At 39.5% G+C, this 22,908-nt stretch overlaps 2 protein-coding genes and 1 long non-coding RNA gene across 5 annotated transcripts in view; 1 reads left to right on the top strand and 2 right to left on the bottom strand.

Annotated features, from left to right (window-relative positions):
- Positions 1 to 420, bottom strand: part of tlcd5a (TLC domain containing 5a) — a 2,672-nt gene extending 2,252 nt beyond the window's left edge. Inside the window, exon 1 of one of the 3 annotated variants that reach the window (XM_047820839.1) lies at positions 265 to 420. In XM_047820839.1, coding sequence (XP_047676795.1) covers positions 265 to 361 — 97 coding nt within the window. In that variant the 5' untranslated portion in view covers positions 362 to 420. The remainder of the gene's footprint in view (positions 1 to 264) is intronic. The other 2 variants (XM_047820840.1, XM_047820841.1) reach the window with 2 other exon arrangements.
- Positions 1 to 6,544, top strand: part of LOC113660458 — a 25,091-nt gene extending 18,547 nt beyond the window's left edge. The window contains exons 2-3 of the long non-coding RNA XR_003444809.2: positions 6,143 to 6,246; positions 6,403 to 6,544. This is a non-coding gene — a long non-coding RNA (uncharacterized LOC113660458). The remainder of the gene's footprint in view (positions 1 to 6,142; positions 6,247 to 6,402) is intronic.
- Positions 2,301 to 22,908, bottom strand: oafa (OAF homolog a (Drosophila)). The gene is made up of 4 exons (XM_027173971.2): positions 22,300 to 22,908; positions 6,415 to 6,549; positions 5,465 to 5,645; positions 2,301 to 4,443 (listed from the first exon to the last, which is right to left on the bottom strand). Exons 1-4 carry the CDS (start codon positions 22,507 to 22,509, stop codon positions 4,169 to 4,171), a joined length of 801 nt encoding a protein of 266 aa, XP_027029772.1. The 5' UTR covers positions 22,510 to 22,908; the 3' UTR covers positions 2,301 to 4,168.

Here is a 22,908-nt window from a genome sequence, read left to right as displayed (position 1 = left end):
AAAAATAATAGTGCGTTTATTCCTTAGATTGTACCATTTGTAACACAATTCGAAGCAATGTATATATCTTTACATTCATTATTAATGTAAACACAACAAAATACATTCCTCATGTCAGCTACTTTCTACTCATTCGTCCGTTTTAATCAATTTCTACACTGTTTTAACGCCGGTTAATTAAAATGTCTGTTTTTTTTTTGTTTGTTTTTTTAACCTTCAGCACCCTGCACATGAATACAACCATCCATTAAAAGCAATAATCACCTGAATTACATTGTAGCTCGGTGGCTTCCCAATAATGGCCGTATCCGCCTGTGTCTGCATCATAATCTGTCACCGCCTTCTGCTCCCTCGTCTCCATGGAGACGGGGAGCGAGGCACCGTCAAACAAAGGCAGAATAGAAGCCAAAAGAGACCTGAAGCTCCGCCCTCAGCCCACACGTCTAAAAACAACAGCGGCCCCTGGTGGTTCGGAAACTCCACTGCACATTTCTGCTGTATAAACTTGGTGTTCTTAAACTTTTCAGTATTTATTTATTTATTTATTTATTTATTTATTTATTTATTTGTTTGTTTGTTTGTTTGTTTGTTTGTTTGTTTGTTTTATTTATTCTTTTTTTTTAAATTTACTTCATATTTACTTCATGTTCATTTATTTTATCCCATGAATATAATCCAACAATACAAATATCTGACTATAAATTAGCACTAATTAGCCTTATACATAATAGAGCTTTTTTATTCAAGTTCAGTTGACATTACTTAAGCTTGTTTTTGGGTTACGGAAGTTTAGATTCAATCTGTTTAAACCCTTAGAGGTCTAATGCCTTTTTTTAAAGACCATTGAGATGAACATTCTTCCTATTTCAGTTACCTAATGCATATTAATAGAAAACTCTTACCACACTATATTCAGCAACATGCATGTGTATGTTTGTAATTTTTAAGCTTAGAATTATTTATTTATTTATTTATTTATTTATTTATTTATTTATTTGAGATGTTGAGACAGATTCATAAAACATATATCAGACTTTTATGCCCTGGATTATGTACATAATTGTTTTCGTCTGTTTTAACTGAGTCTTTGTTACAACGTTGGTGTGAAAACCATCCTGTTCATTCGTTCACATAAAACAATGAAATCATTAACATTTGTATGCCACTTTTTGTTTGAGAAAGGCTGTTTTCAAGGGAGTGTCAACAACCATGAATATTGATCAAACATGGGGAGACAACTGTCCAGCCCCTAGAGTCTATGTGGCTCATGTTGCCATATAGTTCCTTAGGGAACTTATAAGTGGGTGTTTACCATATCTGTCCATTTAAAACTTGACATTTCAGTGTTTCTATAGACACATTTCTCATGTCTGTGCAACAAGGATGGTGGAGTCTTTGTGACTTCCTCCGCTCTAATCACAGCCCCTGTGGCTACACCTCACTGAAACTTAATAATCCTGGAGTTGACTTTAAAAACTACTGTAACACAATGTAACTTGAATTTTGAAATCTAGCAGACTGTTACAAACCTCCATACAACAAGAATAATATAATGCAATGTTTGAGGAATAAGAAAACAAGATGTGAAATTTTTAGAAAGTAATCGGAATAGTGTGATACAATACAAATGGTCGTTACTACCATTTTTTTTTCTAATAACCATAAGATCCAATGTGTTTTATTCCCTTTTATATAGTGATGGATTCGATATTCTGCCACAACACAATGCATACAATAAGAACCCATAAATATAATCACAGAATCTAAAATGACTGTAAATCAGAGATGTAATAATGGCCTGGGCCTGAATTTTTATCCAATGAGTGGTCTGTAAAAGCCTAACTGCTGTAAAGTAGAGCTATAAAAGAGGATGGAAAAAGATTTTCATCAAAAGTAAGACAAAGAAGACTAATGGTCTTCAGCAGTCAATGCTGACAGTCTTTTAAGAGCTGCACTGTTTGTTCACTGGATGATTTGTTGGATTATTTCATGCTTAGCAAGGTTTAGAGGAAGCCATGCCTAGGATCCTGCCCAAGGGGCCAGGATTTACTAACCATTTCTGCTGTTCCTATTCACTCTTCTTCAGTAAGCACTTTATTCTGGTCATGGTTGCAGTGGATTCCAAGCTTATCCTGTAAATAACGAGCATGAACGGGCGACCAGTCTATGGCAGGACACACACACACACACACACACACACACACAAACATTTTGTTCTTTATTGTTCTATATTTGTCCTTCTAAAAACTTGTGAACTTCATCTGGTTCATAATTTGCAATCAAAAAGATAACGCTGAAGGTTTTCTGGAACATAGATTTTATTTCAAATTATTACTTCATACTCATTTAACATTTTCGTAAAAAAATATTTTTTTACACAATTCTATAACATCTACCTATAAAATAAATCAGTAAACACTGATGTGTCAAGGCACTTTAAATACCCATAATTAAATTTGGGCAGGTATAATTTGGCATTGAGAATTTCTCATTGCCTTACTTTTTTGCAAGAGATTGTATTAACTGAATCAGTTGTTTTAGTACAGTAAACAATTAACACATTTCTATAGAAAAATACAATTGCAAATTAAGAGAATGAATTCTTTGCTAAATCAAAGCTCTCTCAGCACAATATTATTTTTGGTCCTGCTTGATAATAGTTAAACATGTGCTGGCTTGATTATAACGGTTTATTAAGCAAGAACACTTGCGGTAATTTGGGGATCAACTGTTGTGTTTTGTTGAAAACAAAATCACCACGAGGTGGCGGTGTTGGGTGGAAAACCGTGAATACAATATTGGTGTCTGTTTTGAACACACTGCAGATATATATCCTTGAAATCATGGCTACTAAATGAATAGTTAGGGGGCAAAAATGCTTCCCATATCAAAATGGGTTTTTGTAAGAAAATTAAAATACTGGTGATGTTAATTTCCAAGAACCTTATAATAATAACAAAAATAAACAGTAAGAAAAACTCTACCCTGAAATATGTTTAGATTTAGAATCTGATTGGGTTTGTTATTCAGTGCCAATTCATTCGTTAGTGTTGTATTTTTGGATAGTTTAGTAATAAGTAATAATCTCCTGCTATGACGTCTTAGCAAGACACTATAACAGTGTTTAATTGCTGAGAAATTTCTCCTAAAGAGCATTTTCCCAATCTGCCATTTTCCAGTGACATTTATGTCGTATTAATATGAAAATCATCCTAGCAATATTAGAGACAGCAAATGCTAGACTCAAAAGTTCCAGAATGTATTGCATCTATATTATACTATATCATGACACACTTATGCCGAGATAAAGCTTGGCCAGTTATCGATCTAGTAGATGACGATGGTATTAGCATCTGTTAGGAGGATGTGAGACCGCTCCACATGCTAAAAGGATTAAAGCACTACTGCAATGCTCTCCTTAGTCAGGCATGCAGACTAATCCTTTTAGCACGACTATTGGTGTAATTGAACAGCATTGTGGCTGATGCAGCCATTTAACTAAACTCAGGAGGTCACAGGTTAATTGTAAAGGTTAAAAGGCAAGTTGTTCAGGGTGGATTTTTCTTTAAAATACGCAGAACTTAATAAGAGTGAAACAAACAGTTATAACCCAACAGTGAGATAGTGTTTCATACTGCACTGAAATATCAGCAAAGGAAATCTTATCCCAATTCTTCATAACATCATCAGTCTGATCATGATACCTAAGGGCAACAAAATACTTATTAAAAAAAAAGTGAGGAACATGTTTTCGAACATGTAAATTAGACTTGTGCTTTTTTCAATAATTTCCCATAGCAAACAATAAATTAGAAGACATAGTGAACAGAAAATCCTTGCTGAACATGTTTTTGGTAATCAACAGATTACAGCTTGTTAGACTATCACTTGATTCACAGTTGCTTGGTCTACAGGAAGTGGATCGGCAGGTTCTGTAGACGCTCCTTCCACCTCCGTTAATCCGTTAATCGTAGTGAAACCTTTTGAAAAGTCTGCTGAAATTTCACAAGAACTCACAGAAACAAAGCTGTTCTTCGTGTTATGTTTTCTGCAAGATTATGTCATGCATACTCTCAAGCATGGATAGTTGAGTTCAAATAGCTCGGGGCTCAAACAAAGAGTGAACAAAAAAAAAAAAAATTGGCGTTGTGAAGCTGAGCATGCATCGCTAAGTCTCCTCCTCCCACAGACACAGCTGTTTATGAGGCGTGTAGTATGTAAAGTCATAGCCTTTGCTGCAGCTCTTGATGCCGCACTTGTACGGGGCACTGTGTCCTGAGGAATCCTTGTTTCGGCAGTACTTGAGCAGACATGGGTACCACTCGAGCCTCATGCTGTAACTGCAGGAGCAGGCCTGCCAAAGATCCGTCACGGAGCGGCAGCTCTTCAGTCCAGGAACCTCAACAGCCTGCGGTAGAGTCTCAAACACGGAGCTCTCAATACCTACAAAAACAGGGCACAGGCATTTAGAACAATGCATACTTAAACGAAAACTGTAGTGGATGTGAGATTAATACAAACAGCATTTTTACATTTCAGTGTACTGAGAAAAGAAAAGTGTTCATACAAAACTCACTTATGATTAAAATGTATGGCGAAGTTAAACAGTCAATAAACGGAATCATTTTCTGTATCACTTTTTGTGTACGGGGTCATGGGGGGGGGTGTGGGGGGGGGGGAGCACGGGGTGTTTAGGGAGCACAAGACACCCTGGATGGGGCAGCAACACATTACAGGGCACAATCGCACAAATGCTTTATGGACTGGGGGAGGAAACTGGAGTACCTGGAGGAAACCCTGGGAATCAAACCTCCAACCCTAGAGGTATGAGGCAAATGTGCTAACCACTAAGCTACTTAAGCCACATTGTACGCACTCCCATGTCAAAGAGTTTTCACACATTTTGTATTCTAAAGTATTTTAAACCCAATCTACATGTCGTTACATTATTGCGACAGATTTTTCCTTTTCTATCACATCCCATTTCTAATTGTTTGTTTTTAACACAAGATTCTACTCATATGAACAATTATTATGCCAGACATTTATTTAACATTATTCAGGCACACTATTTTCTCATTTTGTACTGAGCTCCAAGTTCTCCTCTAGAATCTCAAGCGTCCTCCCAAGCCCATAATTGAAGGTTAGTGTGTGATGAAATAAAGCATTGCGGTGTTATTTGTACCATGGAGGCAAATGTCAAATAATACATTCTTCAACTTTCTACATTCTCAGCTGTTGTTTTTAATGTTTCTAACACTAACATTACAGAAACACTCCACATCTGTGTACACTGGAAATAAAGTATGCCATTTCACTGTATATGTACATTTGTGTATTTGCTATTTGCAGTTATGCTGACACTAAAGAATGAAAATGACTGGGCCAGATCCTTTAAAAGGAAAATGGCAGTAGACTCAATTAGAGTGTGTGTTTTTGGCAGGCTATAATTAGAAGCACTTGCCTGTGTCCAGCCAGTGGTGCATGTCGGTCTCACGCGTGTACACGGCGTCGTGCGCCACACTGCATGTGTTGTAGACGAGGGAACTCAGCTGCCATGCCAGCATCACGTTAACCGCCACGTTCATGCTGAGCGTCTCTGTTGGCTTCTTCTCCTCCGCCGTTCTTACGGTGTATGGGTTTTTCTGTGCACAACCCAATGCGAATTCAGTAACTAAACTTGCCAGCATGTTCAAACTAACACAAAAGCTTCATTTTGGTTACACATTTTAAGCTCTGACCCTAAAAGCAATCATTATAGGTCTGCCCTTTGCATCATGTAATAACCACGCACCTTGGAACACACACACACACACACACGCACACACGCACGTGTACACACACAAACACACATGTACACACACATACAGTACGCCAACTCAAATAGGGGTAAAAAAAGATTGAGAATCTGACCTGTACAAGGTACCCCCCCCCCCACACACACACACAAAATAAAGCTGCACTTGCAAGCAGTAATGCTGCTTCAATGATGTTTACATTAGCATGTGTACCTGTCAATGTTAATCGTTAATGTTAATCTGCTCCTGGTTCCTTAGTCTAATCTCTGCTCACCCCTGTACTAAGCCAGAAAACGGATATGGTGGTATAAAAAATTAATCTTTAGCTTTGTTTCTCTCTTCAGGTTCTTCCTGACCAAGAAAATGTAAACAGCACAAATGTCTTTTAAACCATTTCATTTGATCTGAGGTTAATTTATGAAGGGGTATGAGGAGGAAATGCTGCTAGGTGGGTGGATATTTATTTATGTTGCTTTATCCCCAAACTACTTCATAGACTAGTGTATGTAATATTATTATTCTTATAATCAATTTAAACCCCTGATTCTCTGAGACACCCCTCCAGGCTCACTCTCTTCTTTCTCCCTGCTGTGTGTCTCTGAAGGAGGACACTGACCTGCCGGAGTCTGGCCATGGACTCGCTGGAGATGATCTCATTGTGGCTGAGGCGTGTGATGAAGCACAGTGCCTGGTACTGGTTTTGCCCTCTCTCCAATTCTCCTAGAATCAATGCCCGGAAGATCTTCACATCCTGACCAAAAAGGGAAACACAATTTTGTATTCATATGTGAGGTGGCCTGGAAAAAACCCTTCTCTATATCTGCACTATATGGCCAAAAGTATATAGACACCTGACCATCCAATACCCACATTTTATTTTGTGAACATCTCATTCCATATTTATCCCACTCCGTTATAATAACCTCCACTTGTCTACACTATTCTACCAAGGCCATCCTCTATATTTTAAAGGGTGGCTGTGAGGATTTCATGGCATTCATCCACAAGAGCATTAGTGAGGTCAGGCACTGATTTTGCCTGAGGAGATGTAGTCATTCATTCCAAAGAGGTTCAGTTGGGTTGAGGTCAGGGTTTTGTGTAGGACAGTCAAGTTCTTCCAGTCCAAGCTTGGCAAACCATGTGTTTAGGAACCAATTCCAAGATAATTGTAATTCTACAGCATAAATAGACATTCAAGACAAGTGCATGCTTTTAACATTGTGGCAACATGTTTTGGGAAGAACCACATATGGTTGTGAAGTTCAGTCATCCAGAAACATTTTGCTTTATAGTGCAGTTCTGCTGAATAACAAAAGGAAAAGCTGCATTTAAATATTCCATCGAGTTTCCACAGAAGGAAACCCCGGCTACCTCTACACGTATAATCTAAGTCAAATTTACAATCAGAATTGCTTCACTGCTGATCAATGGCATATCCTGACATGGACGATGCTGATAAACTGACTTGTTGCCTGTGGTAAAAGTCCCTCACGACATTAAAACACATCGTTGTCCCATAACTTGAGTGATCTCTGTTCGTGCCAACATTATTGAGGAAAAAAGTCTCAGATCAATTCAGGCAGTTCTGTTCAACATGTCAATCATTTTAAATGCTTATCTGTAGTCATCTGTCATCAGTTATCTGTGCTCAGTGTATAAGAGCTCTTCTATGTTTTGTTGAGGAGACAACGCAGGAGCGTGGACACTTTAAAAAGTCTACATTTTGGTCATTCCAAAATGTTTGTATTTTTCTTCTGAAGTTATTACTTTATTGCCTTTTATAATAGGGGAAAAGAATTTTAAATAAAATAAAAAAACAAACATTCAAGCCCACTTATTTTACCCCAAACCATGAAGCTGATGAGAAAATATTAGACATGATATAGATATAGACATAGATATAAATAGACATAGATAGGGATAGATATCGAAGATATCCAATATATCTTCTCTTAAGCCAGGACTGAACTCTTTAGTTAGGCCTTTGTTAAGCCGGTTAAATAATGGAAAAATAAATCCCAGCGTGATAACGAACCAAAGCTCAAATTAAATGCTATGTATACTATATATGCACAATTGGTTGTGTACAAGTTCTTGGTAGAGTGTGAGGAAACTTTTTTTTAAAAGTTGCCCTTAAGTGAGGAAACAGCAGACAGAGTTTAGTGTGTGAGTAACAGATTTATAGAGTTCTGAGCCAGAGAAGTGGAGAGGCGCTGTATATTTCAGAACATTACAGGGTTACCACTGGCAACACGACCGGAACCCTGGCAAGGATTCTGTATCTATAAAGAGTTCCATGTGAGGGAATGATGGGAAGCTACAGACAAGCGCGAGAGCACTATTCATTCATCAACTGTCTGTCCCACACACACACACACACACACACACACGCACACACACACACACACACACACACACACACGGTCACACACGGTCACACACCAAGGTCTCAGAGCATAAGGGCAGCAGAAGCAGAGGCCTTCAGGAGCCTTGTTCTTTCTGCACAATCAAAACTAACAGAGACCAGCTGACATTTTTTTGGTCTGGAGATTAATCACCTCCAACTTTCCGCACAGAACGTTTCAATGTCAGCAAAATAACAAAACACCTCTGCATGCAGTTAGCAGATATCTCCCTACAGTCCAGACACACAGGCAGCCAAGAAACCCTCAGCCTTTTCTGCTATTTCATTTGAGCGCTGATCAAAACGTCCAGATTTTTCGCGTCAGTGGGGGAAAAGAACTGGCCCGTAAAGAGACCATGGTGCCACGGGACATGACTCCTGAATACACATGTCTCAGATGACAGAACAATCAGTGGAACACAAGAGATGAAAGAAGACCTCCCAGTTATGGAGAAAGGGAATGAGAAAAGAACTAATTGACCCGACTGTGCTTATAAACGCAGATACAATACACAGGTTTGTCATTACTCTGCTCTGGTGACATCACATCAATATATCAGAGTCTTTATTGTTGTTATGCAAAAAGCCGTATCTTCACTGACTGACAATTTCCTCTCGTTATCCTAATGTTTATCCTTTATTCCTATTATTTATTCACTGTGGACTCCAGTTTCAGTCCCCTGTCAAACACATTGCAGCCTGCTGGTCCTCATCATGACCAACCCATATATCAGTTGACTCTTTGACTCTCTCATTCACTCTGCCTCTTCCGTAGACTCTCTGTCCATCTTTCCTTCTCCCATTGGTAAGCACGCACGCACACACACACAAAGACAAATTCACATACAGACTCACAAATCCACACCCACAAAACACAAAGAGACTGACACAAACACCGATTCACATACGGACTGTCACACACGCACACACACACACACACACACACACACACACACACACACACACACACACACACACACACACACACACACACACACACACACACACACACACACACACACACAGACTTGCAAGCACAGCCTCTCTCAAACAGATACTCGCAAAACACCCACACACAAAGATAGTCACAAACACATATAAGCACACAAACACACACACACACACACACACACACAGACAAATTCACATACAGACTCACAGACCCACACCCACAAACATAAAGAGACTGACACAAACACAACGATAATACACACACACACACACACACACACACACACACACACACACACACACACACACACACACACACACACACAAACACACACACACACACAGTGTAGTAAATAGTGGTGCAACAGACACCCTCAGTTCCACCTTGGTAAAATATCAGCACTAAGAAGAAGCAAGTCACAAGACTAAACACAAACCATGATGCACAGCAGGTTTATTTTAACTGGTTGGGTGTCATCTCCAAAAGCAAGAAAAACATCAGGGGCCTGTACTTCTGCTAGTGCCTGTGGAGTGTTTGTTTGAAATATGCCATCATCTGTCTTATTGCCGGTCGAGAGCCAGCTACCAGCAGAGCTTGGCATGTCTCACCACACAGCACCGAATGCTAACTCATTCTCAAACTGTGGACCGATTGTGGATCAAGCATGAAGAGACAGACCGGTGGTGCAAAGGCCAGTATGGCACCAGGCCATTCTGAACAATATCAACTTTAATTAAGACATCACAACTTAAAAACAACCATAACACTGATAAATATAATAGAAATGAAATAAATATTCAAGAAAATCTACAGATTTTACATACACAGCACACCACTCTAAACCCATACCACACACCACTGCAAAGCCACGTTGACCTTCAGTCTCTGCCCCATTTCCAACACTTTAACGAGCCAACACATTCTGAGCCGTGTTTTAATTGTCAGGTCTGACGCTGAAAATCAGCTAGTATGAGCGTACCAGTTCACAAGCATGACCATCGTGCAAGTAGTAACCGAGACCATGCTAGCTACACTACACAGAACAGCTTTAGCATCCTGGCTTCAGCCCCATATTCTGTTTCTTGATGATCTAAACTTGCACCAGACTACAACAAGTTTTATGAGGTTGATATTGGAGTTTGGTTTAAAAAAAAAAGGCCAAGAACAGTTTGGGCAAAAACACTGATTACATTATATGGCTTTGTGGATGCTAAAAACTTCACACCCATATGTTCGTTCTTCCCCGAAATGTTTTTACAAAGTGTGAATCACACATTTAAACAGGATGTCAGTGTATGCAACAGTGTGACCCAAACATTTTCAGCCATGACAATGCCCCTATGCACCAAGCAAGGGCGATGAAGACATGTCATGGTTGCTCATGTAAAGACAAATCAAGAATCTTTTTGTCATTACAACCATTTGCAGCTGGTAAAGTACAATGTAAAATAAAACAACGTTCCTGCAGGACCGTGGAGCTACATAAAACTACATGAGACAACACAGAACTAAGTGTGCAACCAGTGCAAGACAGTTTTGTAATGAATAAAGTGCAACAGTATCATGCTATGAATATGAACACACAAAATGTTGTAGGTCGTCCATACAGCGTTTGTTTGTAGCAGCAGACTAAAAAGAAATGTGCAAAAATTGCACATTGCAGAAAAACCTGCGGGTCCTACATAGAACCCTGACTATGACTGAACACCTTTGGGATCAACTGGAATGTTGACTGCACCCCAGACACTTCTTATGCCCCTTTTCCACCGAGGCAGTTTGAGTGCTGGTTCGGAGCCAGAGACTAATTTCAAATCAGTTCTTTGTTTTTCGACACCCAAAGCACCGGCTCTGAACCAGGAAAAGTGGTTCTTAAGTAGCACCAAAACATTGCTGGTCTAGACTTAAGAACCGCTTGTGTCGGGGCTGGGGGCGGGGCTACTGTTAGCGCGTTTGATAATGTACCTTAAGTATACTAATATTTTATACACTTCTACTTTACCGCAATATGATCAATTATCAGCACACATGATAGTAGGAAGCCACATGCTAAGGCTAACTTTTTTCTGTGTTAATCATAAAATAATTTTATGTACTTTCTCGATTACAACCTCCGTTTAAACAAATTACATGGAACTGCACGTACACATTGAATTCGCCATGTTTGGATGCCAATGTAGGCTCACAAAGCCATGAGCATTAACAGTAAAGCAACATCCGCCATTGTTGATGTGTTTGTGTTTGCCGCTGCTGCGCTAACGTTGCTGGGAAAGATGAGACGTATACAGTGACGTAACACTTGACTCTGTGATGGCTCTCTAGCCCATGGAAAAGCAAACCGGTTCTTAGAAAGCTCGCCAGCTGGTGCATTGAACCAGCACCAGCACTAGCTCTGAAAACAGCACCCGGTTATTTCTGGTGGAAAAGGGGCATACCTGACCTCACTAATGCTTTTGAGGCCGAATGAGCACAAATCCCACAGCCACGGTTCAAAATCTAGTGGTAAGCCTCTTTAGGAGAATAGAGACTATTAAGACAGCAAAGGGGGGTTCAATCTAGAATGAGATGTTCGAAAAGCACGTGTGATGGTCAGGTGTACATAAACTGTGGATACAGGTTAGTATAAAGGATCCCAATTTGGCAAAAAAAAGTGGAGTTCAAAAGTGCCTGCTGGAATCCACTGAACGTAAGCAGGTATACAAGGAAGTGTGCACAGCCAATCAGATTGTGAGCAGCTCGGCACAAAGCGGACAAAGTCTAGCTGAAAAACCGGAATGTTGTGTACGCAATGTAAGCAAGGAATAAAACACGACAGAACGTGTTGCTATAGGAAAATAATCATCAGAATGGTGTAATGCTTCCATTCATTTGAATTCAATACAATATTATTTGAATAGTGTTTTTTTTTTGTGCCACTGGCATTGTCACGACGTGGCTTTACAAAAATCCGGATGTAGATTTATATCTTTTAAGAGCTCAGTTTACAACCAAAAGGTTATAACCGTAATTAAAAAAAAACTTCCAGAAAGGACACAAGGAAGAAACCATGAGAAGAACCAGACGCACACCAGAACCCGTTCTCTTAATAGTGAGATTACAAATCTTTACTCTTGGACAATTGTGTATTATAATGTCAAACAGAATGGAGTGTGCTGAAAAGGATGAATATGAGCATCATGGTTTGCACAGGCACAGCAGCACAAGTCTACAGCATGAGATCGCTCGGTGAAAAAGGGTGAGAACCTGCAAAAAATCCATGCCCGGGACGTTTAACCGCAAGGGCATCCATGTGTGACCTACAGCTTCCGTTATACCATTTGTGCCAAAGGGTTTCCTTTTAAAAGTATCAATGTTTACAAAGTTTGTAATTCATTAACAAATGACTTATTAAACATTCTAATATTTTATAGTTACACCAAAGGTTGTTTATTGTGTGTGAGACAAGTGCGTTTCTCTTTTCGCTTGCATCATCATGGCCAGGAATAGTCGTTCCTTCCCCAGCTCTGCTTTCCCCTCTTTTAAAGTTAAGATGAAGAAAAATAAACTGTATGGAATACTTTTTTGGCCAGCCGTTCATAATAACACAATATAACCATGATGGCTTGAGTCATTTCTAAATGCATGGCAAATGACCAACACTGCTGGTCATTAGTGAATCAGAATCCCAACAATCGGTGCCACAAACATCTTGGCATTTCGGTCTTAACAAGTACTTTTTTGTACTCTACAGCCATCCAGACTCTCTCACATGACATGCATTTTATTACATGCAGTCTGATAAATTACACTGGTGCTGTAATTTACTACATAGTAACTATAGGGCTCTAAAATGACATCCCCCACATTTTATGATATACAGTAGTTTAATTAATAAACAGTGACGCACTTTGAAGGTTTCTTTATTGCACTTCAATTTATTCTGTTCTCAGGTTTCTCTATTTGAACTTTTCTAGCAGATGTTAAAATAGCAACTTGAACAGAATTAAGAAGCTTGCTCTGTATGCCGGTTATATAATGATGTCTGAGGACTTTGTGGCATTGTTAAATGGCCAAATCGAGCACACAATTGACGTGGAAGTTATATTAAGTGCCTTTGTTAAACGGTCTCTTTGAACATGGAAGGAAAACAAGCTGCTTAAACAGCCCGAGGGTTCTCTTGCGCACACGTACTTGTAGGCGACCTGCATTTTACAGAGAGGAGCTGAACTCATGAACATCGCCTTAAGGACAAACTAATATTCGTGACGTTTATTTTGTGTGTATGGGGGGTCTGAACACCTCCCTCAGCAGGCACACAGCTGTCTCTTATCATGTATAATGCAGCTTTATCTGGAACATCCCAGGAGAGCTTGCTGCACTTCCTGTTTTCCAGCCCCCTCACTGTGCAGGTCTCTTTAATGAGGCCTGCTCACCTGACACCCCAATCTGCCTGCTTGGTCAAACCTTTGTCCATTGAGCTGGGGGAAAAAAAAAATCTCACAAATATAAATATCCATCAGGTTTAATCTAGCAAAGCATATATGCAGAAAGAAAAGCCTGAGAATTAACTGTGGCATGGAGCCAAAGAATCAAGCAAACAAACTGTAAGGCGAGCAGAAAGTTTAGAGATTAATATGTTTACGGTTAGGGTGGTTTAATGCTTGCTAAGAGAAATTAAGAAAAATGGTATTGTGTGACATTGCTCTCGCAGAAGCGCTGGGGATTATGGGTCATTCGTCTACAGCGGAGGTATTTGCACTATAGCGGATGAAGCGGCCTAGTGAAAAGGCACAGGTGCGAAGCGTCCTTTTAAACTCTACTTGTAAAAGACTAGGGATTTCTCACAATGGCACGTAAAAGGGGGGAGGAAGCCAAGCTGGCGAGAAATGCTTGAGTTGAGGCTAATTACACCAAGAATGTGAAGGAGGAAACATGTTAAAGCATAATCCTGCTTAACATGGAAACCCAAATGGAAGCAAAGAGGGACACAGATTTGGATATTTCTTATACAACAACAAAGTCGGTGTTTCACAATCGTGTTTTGCCTGCTAATTGTTAAAGCCGACTCGGCTTGGTCGTCGAGCAATCCGCAAGCTTCCCAGGCCTGGGGTCAGAAAACGTTTCGCTAAAAGCAGAAACAAACCACAAGAGGAAGCATCAAGAGTAGTACTTCTCTGAGGTCACATTCAACAAGGGACATTAGAAAATGACACTCCAGTAGCATCCGCTTTGTGACATGTGATCTGTGACCTCTACTTGTGTGGCTAACAGAAGACTGTTTGCTTTCAGCCGACTGCCTGTTTGTGCTCAATGGAACATTGACTGTTCTGCTTTACTGAAGCCTTTTCTCCTCCAAGCAGCCCCAAAACACGCGTGACCTAGCAAGACCTAATGAGCACGGAAGCCAAAAACACTGCATGGTGTAGCACGGCTAATTAACTTCCCCACCCCCAGCACCCCCCATCTCGGCGGAAAACTCTCTTGTAGTTTTTGCACACACACTCAATAATAAATCAAGTTCATGAAACTGGTTTCATAATATCCACACACTCAGATCAATATTTCAACGGTGCTTATCGTGCCAAACTGTTGCACAAGAGAAAGAGGGGGTGAAGCCGGAGAGTGGAGGAGGTACACATGTGAGGTTTTTAAACTTCAGGAACATGACGGTCTTCCTGCTGAAGCATTTTCGGATCTACAAAGACGCTTTGTTGAAATAGGGAACCCGAACAGAAAACCGATGGAAGTTGATGAATAAAAATAATTTTAAGGGTTGGGCAAAGAAACAGATTTGACCAGGGTTTCTACAAAAAAAAAAAAAGAAGAAGAAGAAAGTTTAGATCATGAAAATACAGAACTGAATATACACCAGACCACCAGCACCAACATTAAAGAATTTCCTCACAGTAATCTCCAATCAGAAGTGACACCATGGTACCATGAATGGCAGTTCTAACCTTAACACAACACACTCAATCACTGTCATGGGTGGAATGTGTTTCCGAGTACCGGGTCATGAGGAGGCATTGCGCTTAGCTTCGTCTGCTGATCTCTCTGGGATCAGGACTCTTTCATTATCTGTGGCACTCAAAAGGCCAACAAGGCTTGGCTCCAGTCTGAATAAAGATATCAGAGTATGGTGAATAGAGCCGCTGAGGTGTCCTCGGGGAAAGCGCTTGCAGTTGACACAATGGATGGGAAAATAATTCCAAACTGGTTAGGAGACTGCTGAGATCTTTGTTTAGGCAGCTGTGAGAGCAGCCATCACAGCTCAGGGAAAGCAAACCGAGTGGTCAGATATTTTCCGAAAAGTCATGCGAGTGTGCGGTCAGGATGCTATGAAAATGTGATTTAACTAGTGATGAAAATTCTTGGCTGAAACTGAAATTCAAGACACTGGGGACTGAAAAGCTTTGCTGAACATAATAACATTAATATTTAATCTATCAATCATTAATATGTTATTATGTTAACACAAGATCACCGTCATGGGACTGCCTCATGTGTCATGTTATGCTTATCTCAATTACCTAGATTAAAATGAATTAACTTTATCGACCAGAAAGAAAAGAAAATAGTACTTGAATCGATAGCACATCCTGTTTAAGCCCTAAACAAATAGGCAAAAATGTTTTTTTAGCTAACATGTCAGTCATGTGCTATGGTGTAACAGATGCATACTCACCTGTAACAGACTGTATGTTCTGTTAGCACTAGTTATGTAAAGTTGCTTTATTTTTGTTGAAATTTGTTACTTTTTTCTACATACCTTACCTTCCTACCTTATTCTGTAAATACTGTTCAGCATCTGTTCAAGTGAACTATGCCAAATAAGAATTCCTACCAACATCCAGACCATTTTGTGGCGTCTTGTGGCTCTGCACAGTAATATACATATAAACCATGTGACACGCTAAGTTTAAACAAACATCAACTAGAATGTTTACTTTGCACATGCCTTGATGGTTTCCTACAATGGCAAAAACGAACCAGTAACAACTTACTTCAATGCACTTATCCCAACCCAGAATTCACCACTACTCGATTCGTTCCACCATCTCACAGGGTACAAAGCAGTACGTATCGAGACTCGTCTCTGTTTTGATATCTGGAAAGTGGAATAAACTACCTCAAGATGTCTGAGAGCAAACGGTCTTCCACCAAACGTCCAAAAACCTCTCGTCCTGAAGTACTTAAACGGACACTTAAAACTAAAACTTGCGTTGTCTGTGTACTTTTATTTGCTGTATTACCTCTCAAATAGTGTTTTTAAACTTATGTTATTAGTCCGTGACCCAGTGAACCACCATAGATGTATTCATTGAGACTTCAAAGAACTTCTGGATAAGAGACTCTGCCAAACGGCATAAATGTTAATGTACATGTCAGTAGAGCTTTAGCTCAGCATTCTCTGATGATTGGATGAATGAAGTAAAAATAAAAAAAGCCATTGTCCGTTAAATCAACACTCATCTACTGTATACAAAATCTGTTTCTCCCAAGCAAGTTATTTATCTACCGCTATATAATCTATGCTTATTATATTAGCTCTATCTTCATGTTCCTAGGCCAAGTAAATCATGTATGCGTTGTCAAACCCAATTGAGTCATTTTTAACGTTAGTTGAGGCAAACCTACTAATAGGAGAGGAAGTGCTGATAATACCTATTTGACATAAATGGCCAAAGGTTGCAAAGGATTTCGCAAAAATGTTCAGTTTCTATTCAGTCTATTCGGTTACATTACTCATAATCGACGCAAGTTCACATGAAGTCACAGTCACATTCGATTTCTGGAAATGAAAATAGAGTGACTCAGCAGCACAAGGTTACTTTTCATATTGCCTAATTTGAAGGCATCTAAACACATCCCTCTCTGTGTGGAAAGAGTGACATGAGCACAAAACACCCACGACATGTCCATGCAAGTGACACCACTGTTTGGAAGAGTTCTGCATCCAGACAGAGAACACAAACCTTTCAGGCAATAAACATGTTGGTGCGGGGGGTTTACTCTAATGAATGCGACTCCACATCCTGAGTTTCCTGTTGCCAAACAAGGCAAGGCAGGATAATGGCAGGCAGCCCATGTAGATATACAAGCACATAAGCACACAGAGATAAAACCCTTACTATACAGTCAACAATGAAACAACAATGACGAGCACAGTCTGTGGACTCAACTATCCGTTTTCTTTGGTACTGGATGAGTCATTTGCTATTTTCCTGAAGACAATACACTGGTTTTATTGACCACCTGTGAAGTCACTTAGCATGTCATATCATACTGTTCTGCTGGAGCCGAGATTAACCGTATTTTCAGACGTATAGATAAGTGCTTTGCTCCAAACTTGTGAACTTCAATTGGTACAATGTTGTATTTTCTTTTTGGCCTAGTTTGCTTTTACATGCCAGAGTTACATGTGTTTGCGCAGGGAAACGGTTCTCTCACTGATCAGAGTAAACCTGTTTATGTTCCAAGGTTCTGCTCATAGCATTCAAGATGGATAGTTGACAGCTCATTAGCTTGTTGTGGCTTTCTTTTGAACTGTATTCATTATATTGATGGGTTACAGGTGGCTCAGATGGTTAAGGCTCTGGGTTGTTGATTGGAAGGGAAGGGCAGCACCACCAAGCAGTCTCTGTTGGTTCCTTGAGCAAGGCTCTTAACCCTCTCTCTCCAACCCTCTCTCTCCAGGCACTGTACCATGACTGACCCTGAACTATGATCCTAACTTCCTAACCCGAGATATGTGAAAAGTATTTTCGTGTGCATTAATGTATCCCTGATTTTTAGTGTAACAAATTTGAGTGGGAATCAATGTGTCATCTGGACAACAAAGTGGCTTCAGAGAAGAGACACAGACTTTACAATTTACATACTGTAAAGACTGTAGACTTTACATAATTTTGAAAATCCAGTGTTTAGGCTGGAACTCATAAGTGCTTATTGTCACAGCTGCGATAGAAAGTGACAGATTCCTTTTTCCATGAGACAAGTAGAACGTCTTGACAGCTTGTGGACTTTTAGAAAATGTGACACATCTCCTGGAAATCTTGTAGAATCCAACCGATCAGATGACAACTTCAAGACTCCTGAAGTGTTTCCAATTTTTTGTGCCATATGATCAGATACCAACAGTTCATAGGCATCAGGTCTGTGACCGAAACTCGTTTTATATATATGTATATATATAACAAACATGATTGCATGCATTTGAGAAATCAATCAATCATTCTTGTTTATATAAAATAATCTAAACAAACTAAACCAAGTGAGAAAACACAAAGCAAAATGCCCTAAGACTATGTTTTTCATATAAATTGACGTTTTTAGCTACACCTTTCTTTTTCTTAAAAGTTGTATCTTGTGGCATTTGAATCACTGTAATCATCTCATCTGAAAGTTTTAGATCTACAGCAGGTTCTGCCATGGTGGATAAAAGTGCCAGGAACTGAATCAATGTAAATCTAAGTAAGACATTTGTTAGTCGTTGCTAGATTACTGGCCTTACAAAGTCTTAGGAATGAAAATGGAATACCAGGAAACAACAAGTAGGTTTTTTTTTAAACTGAATGAAAAAAAAAAACACCCATTACATTCGTATTGATGATGTGCAGGTTTCCAGCACCATGGCCAAGGTTACTGCAATATATGTAGCTTCGATAAAAGACAAGGAAGAAGAAGAAAAATAAGAAGGAAGGATGGGTCACTGCCAAGTATTTCAAGGATACCCCAGTGTGGAAATGCACAAAAGGGCCAGATACTACACTCAGCAGTGGGTGTGAGGTGAAATGAATCAATTCACATTCATCAGCGCATACTGTGTAGGCTTTTTCCATAGTCGCCTCTTTTCCTTTGAACACAGCCTGGATATTAAACAGCCTAAGGGCATGAAGGGAGGGAACCCAGAAACATGATACAGTTAGAACTGGATAAAAGAATGATTTAAGACAATGCCAGTGTGAGTATTCACACTTGCATGTTTATAGCACATTCTTGGGACTCTGTGACATTACTGCCCTGTTACCTCAGACACCTCTGATTTGTTTTGATGCATCCCAATCACCTAGGAGCAGTGCGGGCTGGTAGAGTAGGGTTTGTGTGAGAATTAGGATTCTAGTGATTAATATTATTATTATTGAGCCTATTTTAATCACACTTTCACAAGAGAACATGTCTTTCATTTAATAAGCTACAGTATCACCCAAGCCAACTTTACGCTTTACGAAATTTGGTCAGCTGTCACAGGCACAATTTGCACATCCTAAAGGATAACCTTTGGTCGTAAGGTGAGATCGATGGTCTTCAAACTTAACATTTTCTTGATCACACACACCACCATACACAGAATCATCACAGAGACTTCTATCATGGTGTTAATTTGTTAAGTGCTATTAATTTTGCAAAGCTTTCAAAGATTTATCCTTTATTATTTCTCATTTTATGGGAGGTGTCTTGGGTGTCCGTGCCATTGGCGAGCCTTGGCGAAGGAGCGCTTTAAATGTTGCGTTTTTGTGTCTTATCAATTTGCAAAAGTGACTGAGGGAAAATGTTGGTGTGGGAACGAGATGCTCTAATGCCAACTAAACTTTCCTGAACAATATATGCAACTCTTAATGAAAATAAAGCAGGATTTAAAGTTATCTATCTGGTGTCACCATTCCTCATGTCCTTGCCACATGGCTTGCTCATTTGGGGGAAATTAAAATTCTACATTTTTATATTTCTGTAAAGCTGCTAAATTTATTGCAGTTTGGTTCAAATAAAGGGTGTGTGGCTCATTAATAAACTATAAATTGTAGTCATTAGTAAATCATTGGAATAAACATTTCAGGATGCATTGCATTGGGAAAATAATCCACTTGAGGGTGACAAGGATATCTATAACAATGCAGTCAGTCATGTTTCATTCCTTACAGTAAATATGTTGTGCTTATTTTGATAGTGATATGCCTTGAACTTTTAGTTGCATGATATAACAAGCAGTAATGTATAGCACTCACAAATTGTGATTTCTAATGCAGACGATAATATTAAGATAACACTGGGCAGCCATAAAATCTCATAGAATCTCTTCCAAGACATCATACATTTAGAACAAGAAAATGGCTACATTTCTGAACCCCTCCTATATGGAACAAGAGCTCAAGGATCTAATAAATATACACAGGAATCCAGTTTGTTGCATTTATCCGTGTCCTGTTTGATTCCCAGCCAAATGGATCTGCCAAGAAGACAAACGACAATTCCTTTACACTGCAAAGCTCAATGTTTCACAGTCCTTTTAAGTCCATCACTGAAAAAAAACCCTTTTGTTTTGCAAAAACTTGTCATGCCAAGCATACAATGGTTGCCCTTTGGTTAATAAATATGCATTTATATATAACTTTACAACTTTATTCAGCTGGACAAAGTACAGAAGTGAAGCAAATTTTGGCAAAATCTAAAAAACTCTAACAACTTTAACAGGCACAGTAGAAACACACAAAGACTCATCAGGTTCATGTTGGTAGATCCAGTAATTGGAAAATCAACAACAACACTGAGATCTTTTCAAATGAAAGTGCACAAAAGTTAATTTGACAGCCCCAGTCATGCCTGGAGACCTGGTGTCTACACAGCTACTTGACACGCAGCATTGTCTGGCTGTATGAAAGTCTATCTTTTGGCATTGCCGTAAAATTACTCGCTAACCAGTAAGCAGTAAATCCGAGAAGGCAGCTGCAAGTCAGAGTTAATTCAAGTTTCCATAAATCCTTGCAGATGACATAGATGAGAAACACATGTGAGGGGAAAGAAGGAGACGGGACTCTGTGTGGAACTGATAAAAAGTGGAAAAAGAAAGAGGCTGAGTGAAAAAAAAGGAAAATGACAGTCAGCATTCCTACTGCGGGAGTTAAACTACTAATCTTAGAGACATATGTAAATCAATCACATTTATGAAGCATCCAAAATGGTTATTGCATACAGTAATATCATTCGGCCATAAATGTTTTTGATGACTGAATAAGTGATACATACAACACAATCTAAAAGACCTGAGAAAATGGAGTATTATTATAGAGGTTGCTCAATCAGGCAGTGCACAAGTTGGGTTGAAACTAAAGTCAGCAGGAAGGAGGTACATCACCGGGAGGAGATCCGGTGAGAGCTAGCCTTGGGTCAAGCTGGAAACATGGATCTTATTGCTACAAGTTCAGATAAGACCTAATTCATGTAATTGTGTCTGAGAGTTCCCAAAAGTAATTTAATTCACAGCTTCTTTCATAAATAAAAGGTCTGATATTGTGCATATGGTTATAGGGTTATAGGCCTGTTAGAAATTGTCAGACAAATTTCTTTCATTCATGCATTCATTCATAGTGGATCTGGAAGAGGGGATACACTCTAAGTCAGTCTATCAAAGAGCACACACATTTACACACTACTTAACACCTATAAGCAATTTATCATAGCCAATCCACATAATGGCATGTTTTATTGAGGTGGGAGGAAAACAGACAACCTCAACACAGACAGGGGAAAAGCATCCATAGACAGTAACCAAAGCTCAGGATCGACCCCACAGCTTTAATAAAATACATCAAGGTAATGATAAATCACTGACAGTTTTTAGTTGCTCCGGGCATGTCGAAATGTCTACAGTCTTTGGAAAAATATATGCTTCATTTTTAGTGTGCACTTCTGGGATCACCTTTAAATCCTTAAAACAGATGCTTTGCTTTTCATAATATGAAAATATTATAATATGAAATATGCCATCTGAACTCTTTCCTACTACAAATATTTGTGTGTGTATATATATACCTAAAGAAAAACACACAGTGCACACAGTGGCTTAAGGGAAGTCTCCAAACAAAAGAACAACAACAATTGAAAACAGTTTTTCCACCAAAAAAGTCGTCCACTTAAAAAAAAATCCATATAGTTCTTTATTGATGTTGCTCAAAAACATTATTTGGTGGCACCTAAAGTTTTGAAAGCATACTGACGCACTTTTTATAAACTTTTTATTTTTTAAGGACAAAACACGTGTGCGTAAATATTAAGAACAATTAACAGTAATCATACCAGTGATCAAAGGATCTCAGCTGAGTTCTATTGAAAAGATAGATATGATGTAATATGAATGAAGACGGTGTGTTTGGGAGTTTTCCTGATCTCACCTGTTTAAAATCTGCCACGAAAGTGATGAGTGTGCCATCAGATTGCCGGTACTCCACTGTGATGGAGTCTCTGTCACTGTCCGCCTCCAGCAGCTCTTCAGCGATTTGGCCATTAGAGAGTCGAACCCTTACTTTTAGCTCGGAGCACAAACCAGCTCTGAGCACTAAAGCCCAGAGGAACAAGATGACTCCTAATGAACGCGCAAACATCCCAAAACGAAGCGAAAACGCGCACTCAAACCGCAAAGCGCACAGAGACGAGCCACAGAACCGTCTCCGAGTGAAGCGGCGGTGAACCGATTCGCCTCATTCCACCGAGTTCCCACACACATACACACAAACCCCAACAACCTCACAGGGGTTTTCTTAAAGCTTTTCATCCATGTTCTCGTGCCGGAATGACAGAAACCATCCGTCTATAATGTAAACAAACAAAGAAGTTGTCGATGAATCTCAGCGTTTGACTCGGTGAGCTGTGAGAAGGACGTGACTGAAAGCAAACACGCTGCTTACGCGAGTGGCAGCTCACACTAACTGCGCTTCAAGCTTACTTCAGTTGTAGTTTCTGTTTACCTCCTCCTCCTCCTCCTCCTCCTCCTCCTACACCTC

Source organism: Tachysurus fulvidraco, chromosome 11 (genome assembly GCF_022655615.1).
Source record: "Tachysurus fulvidraco isolate hzauxx_2018 chromosome 11, HZAU_PFXX_2.0, whole genome shotgun sequence".
NCBI lineage: Eukaryota > Metazoa > Chordata > Actinopteri > Siluriformes > Bagridae > Tachysurus > Tachysurus fulvidraco.
This window is presented reverse-complemented; position numbering and strand designations above follow the sequence as displayed.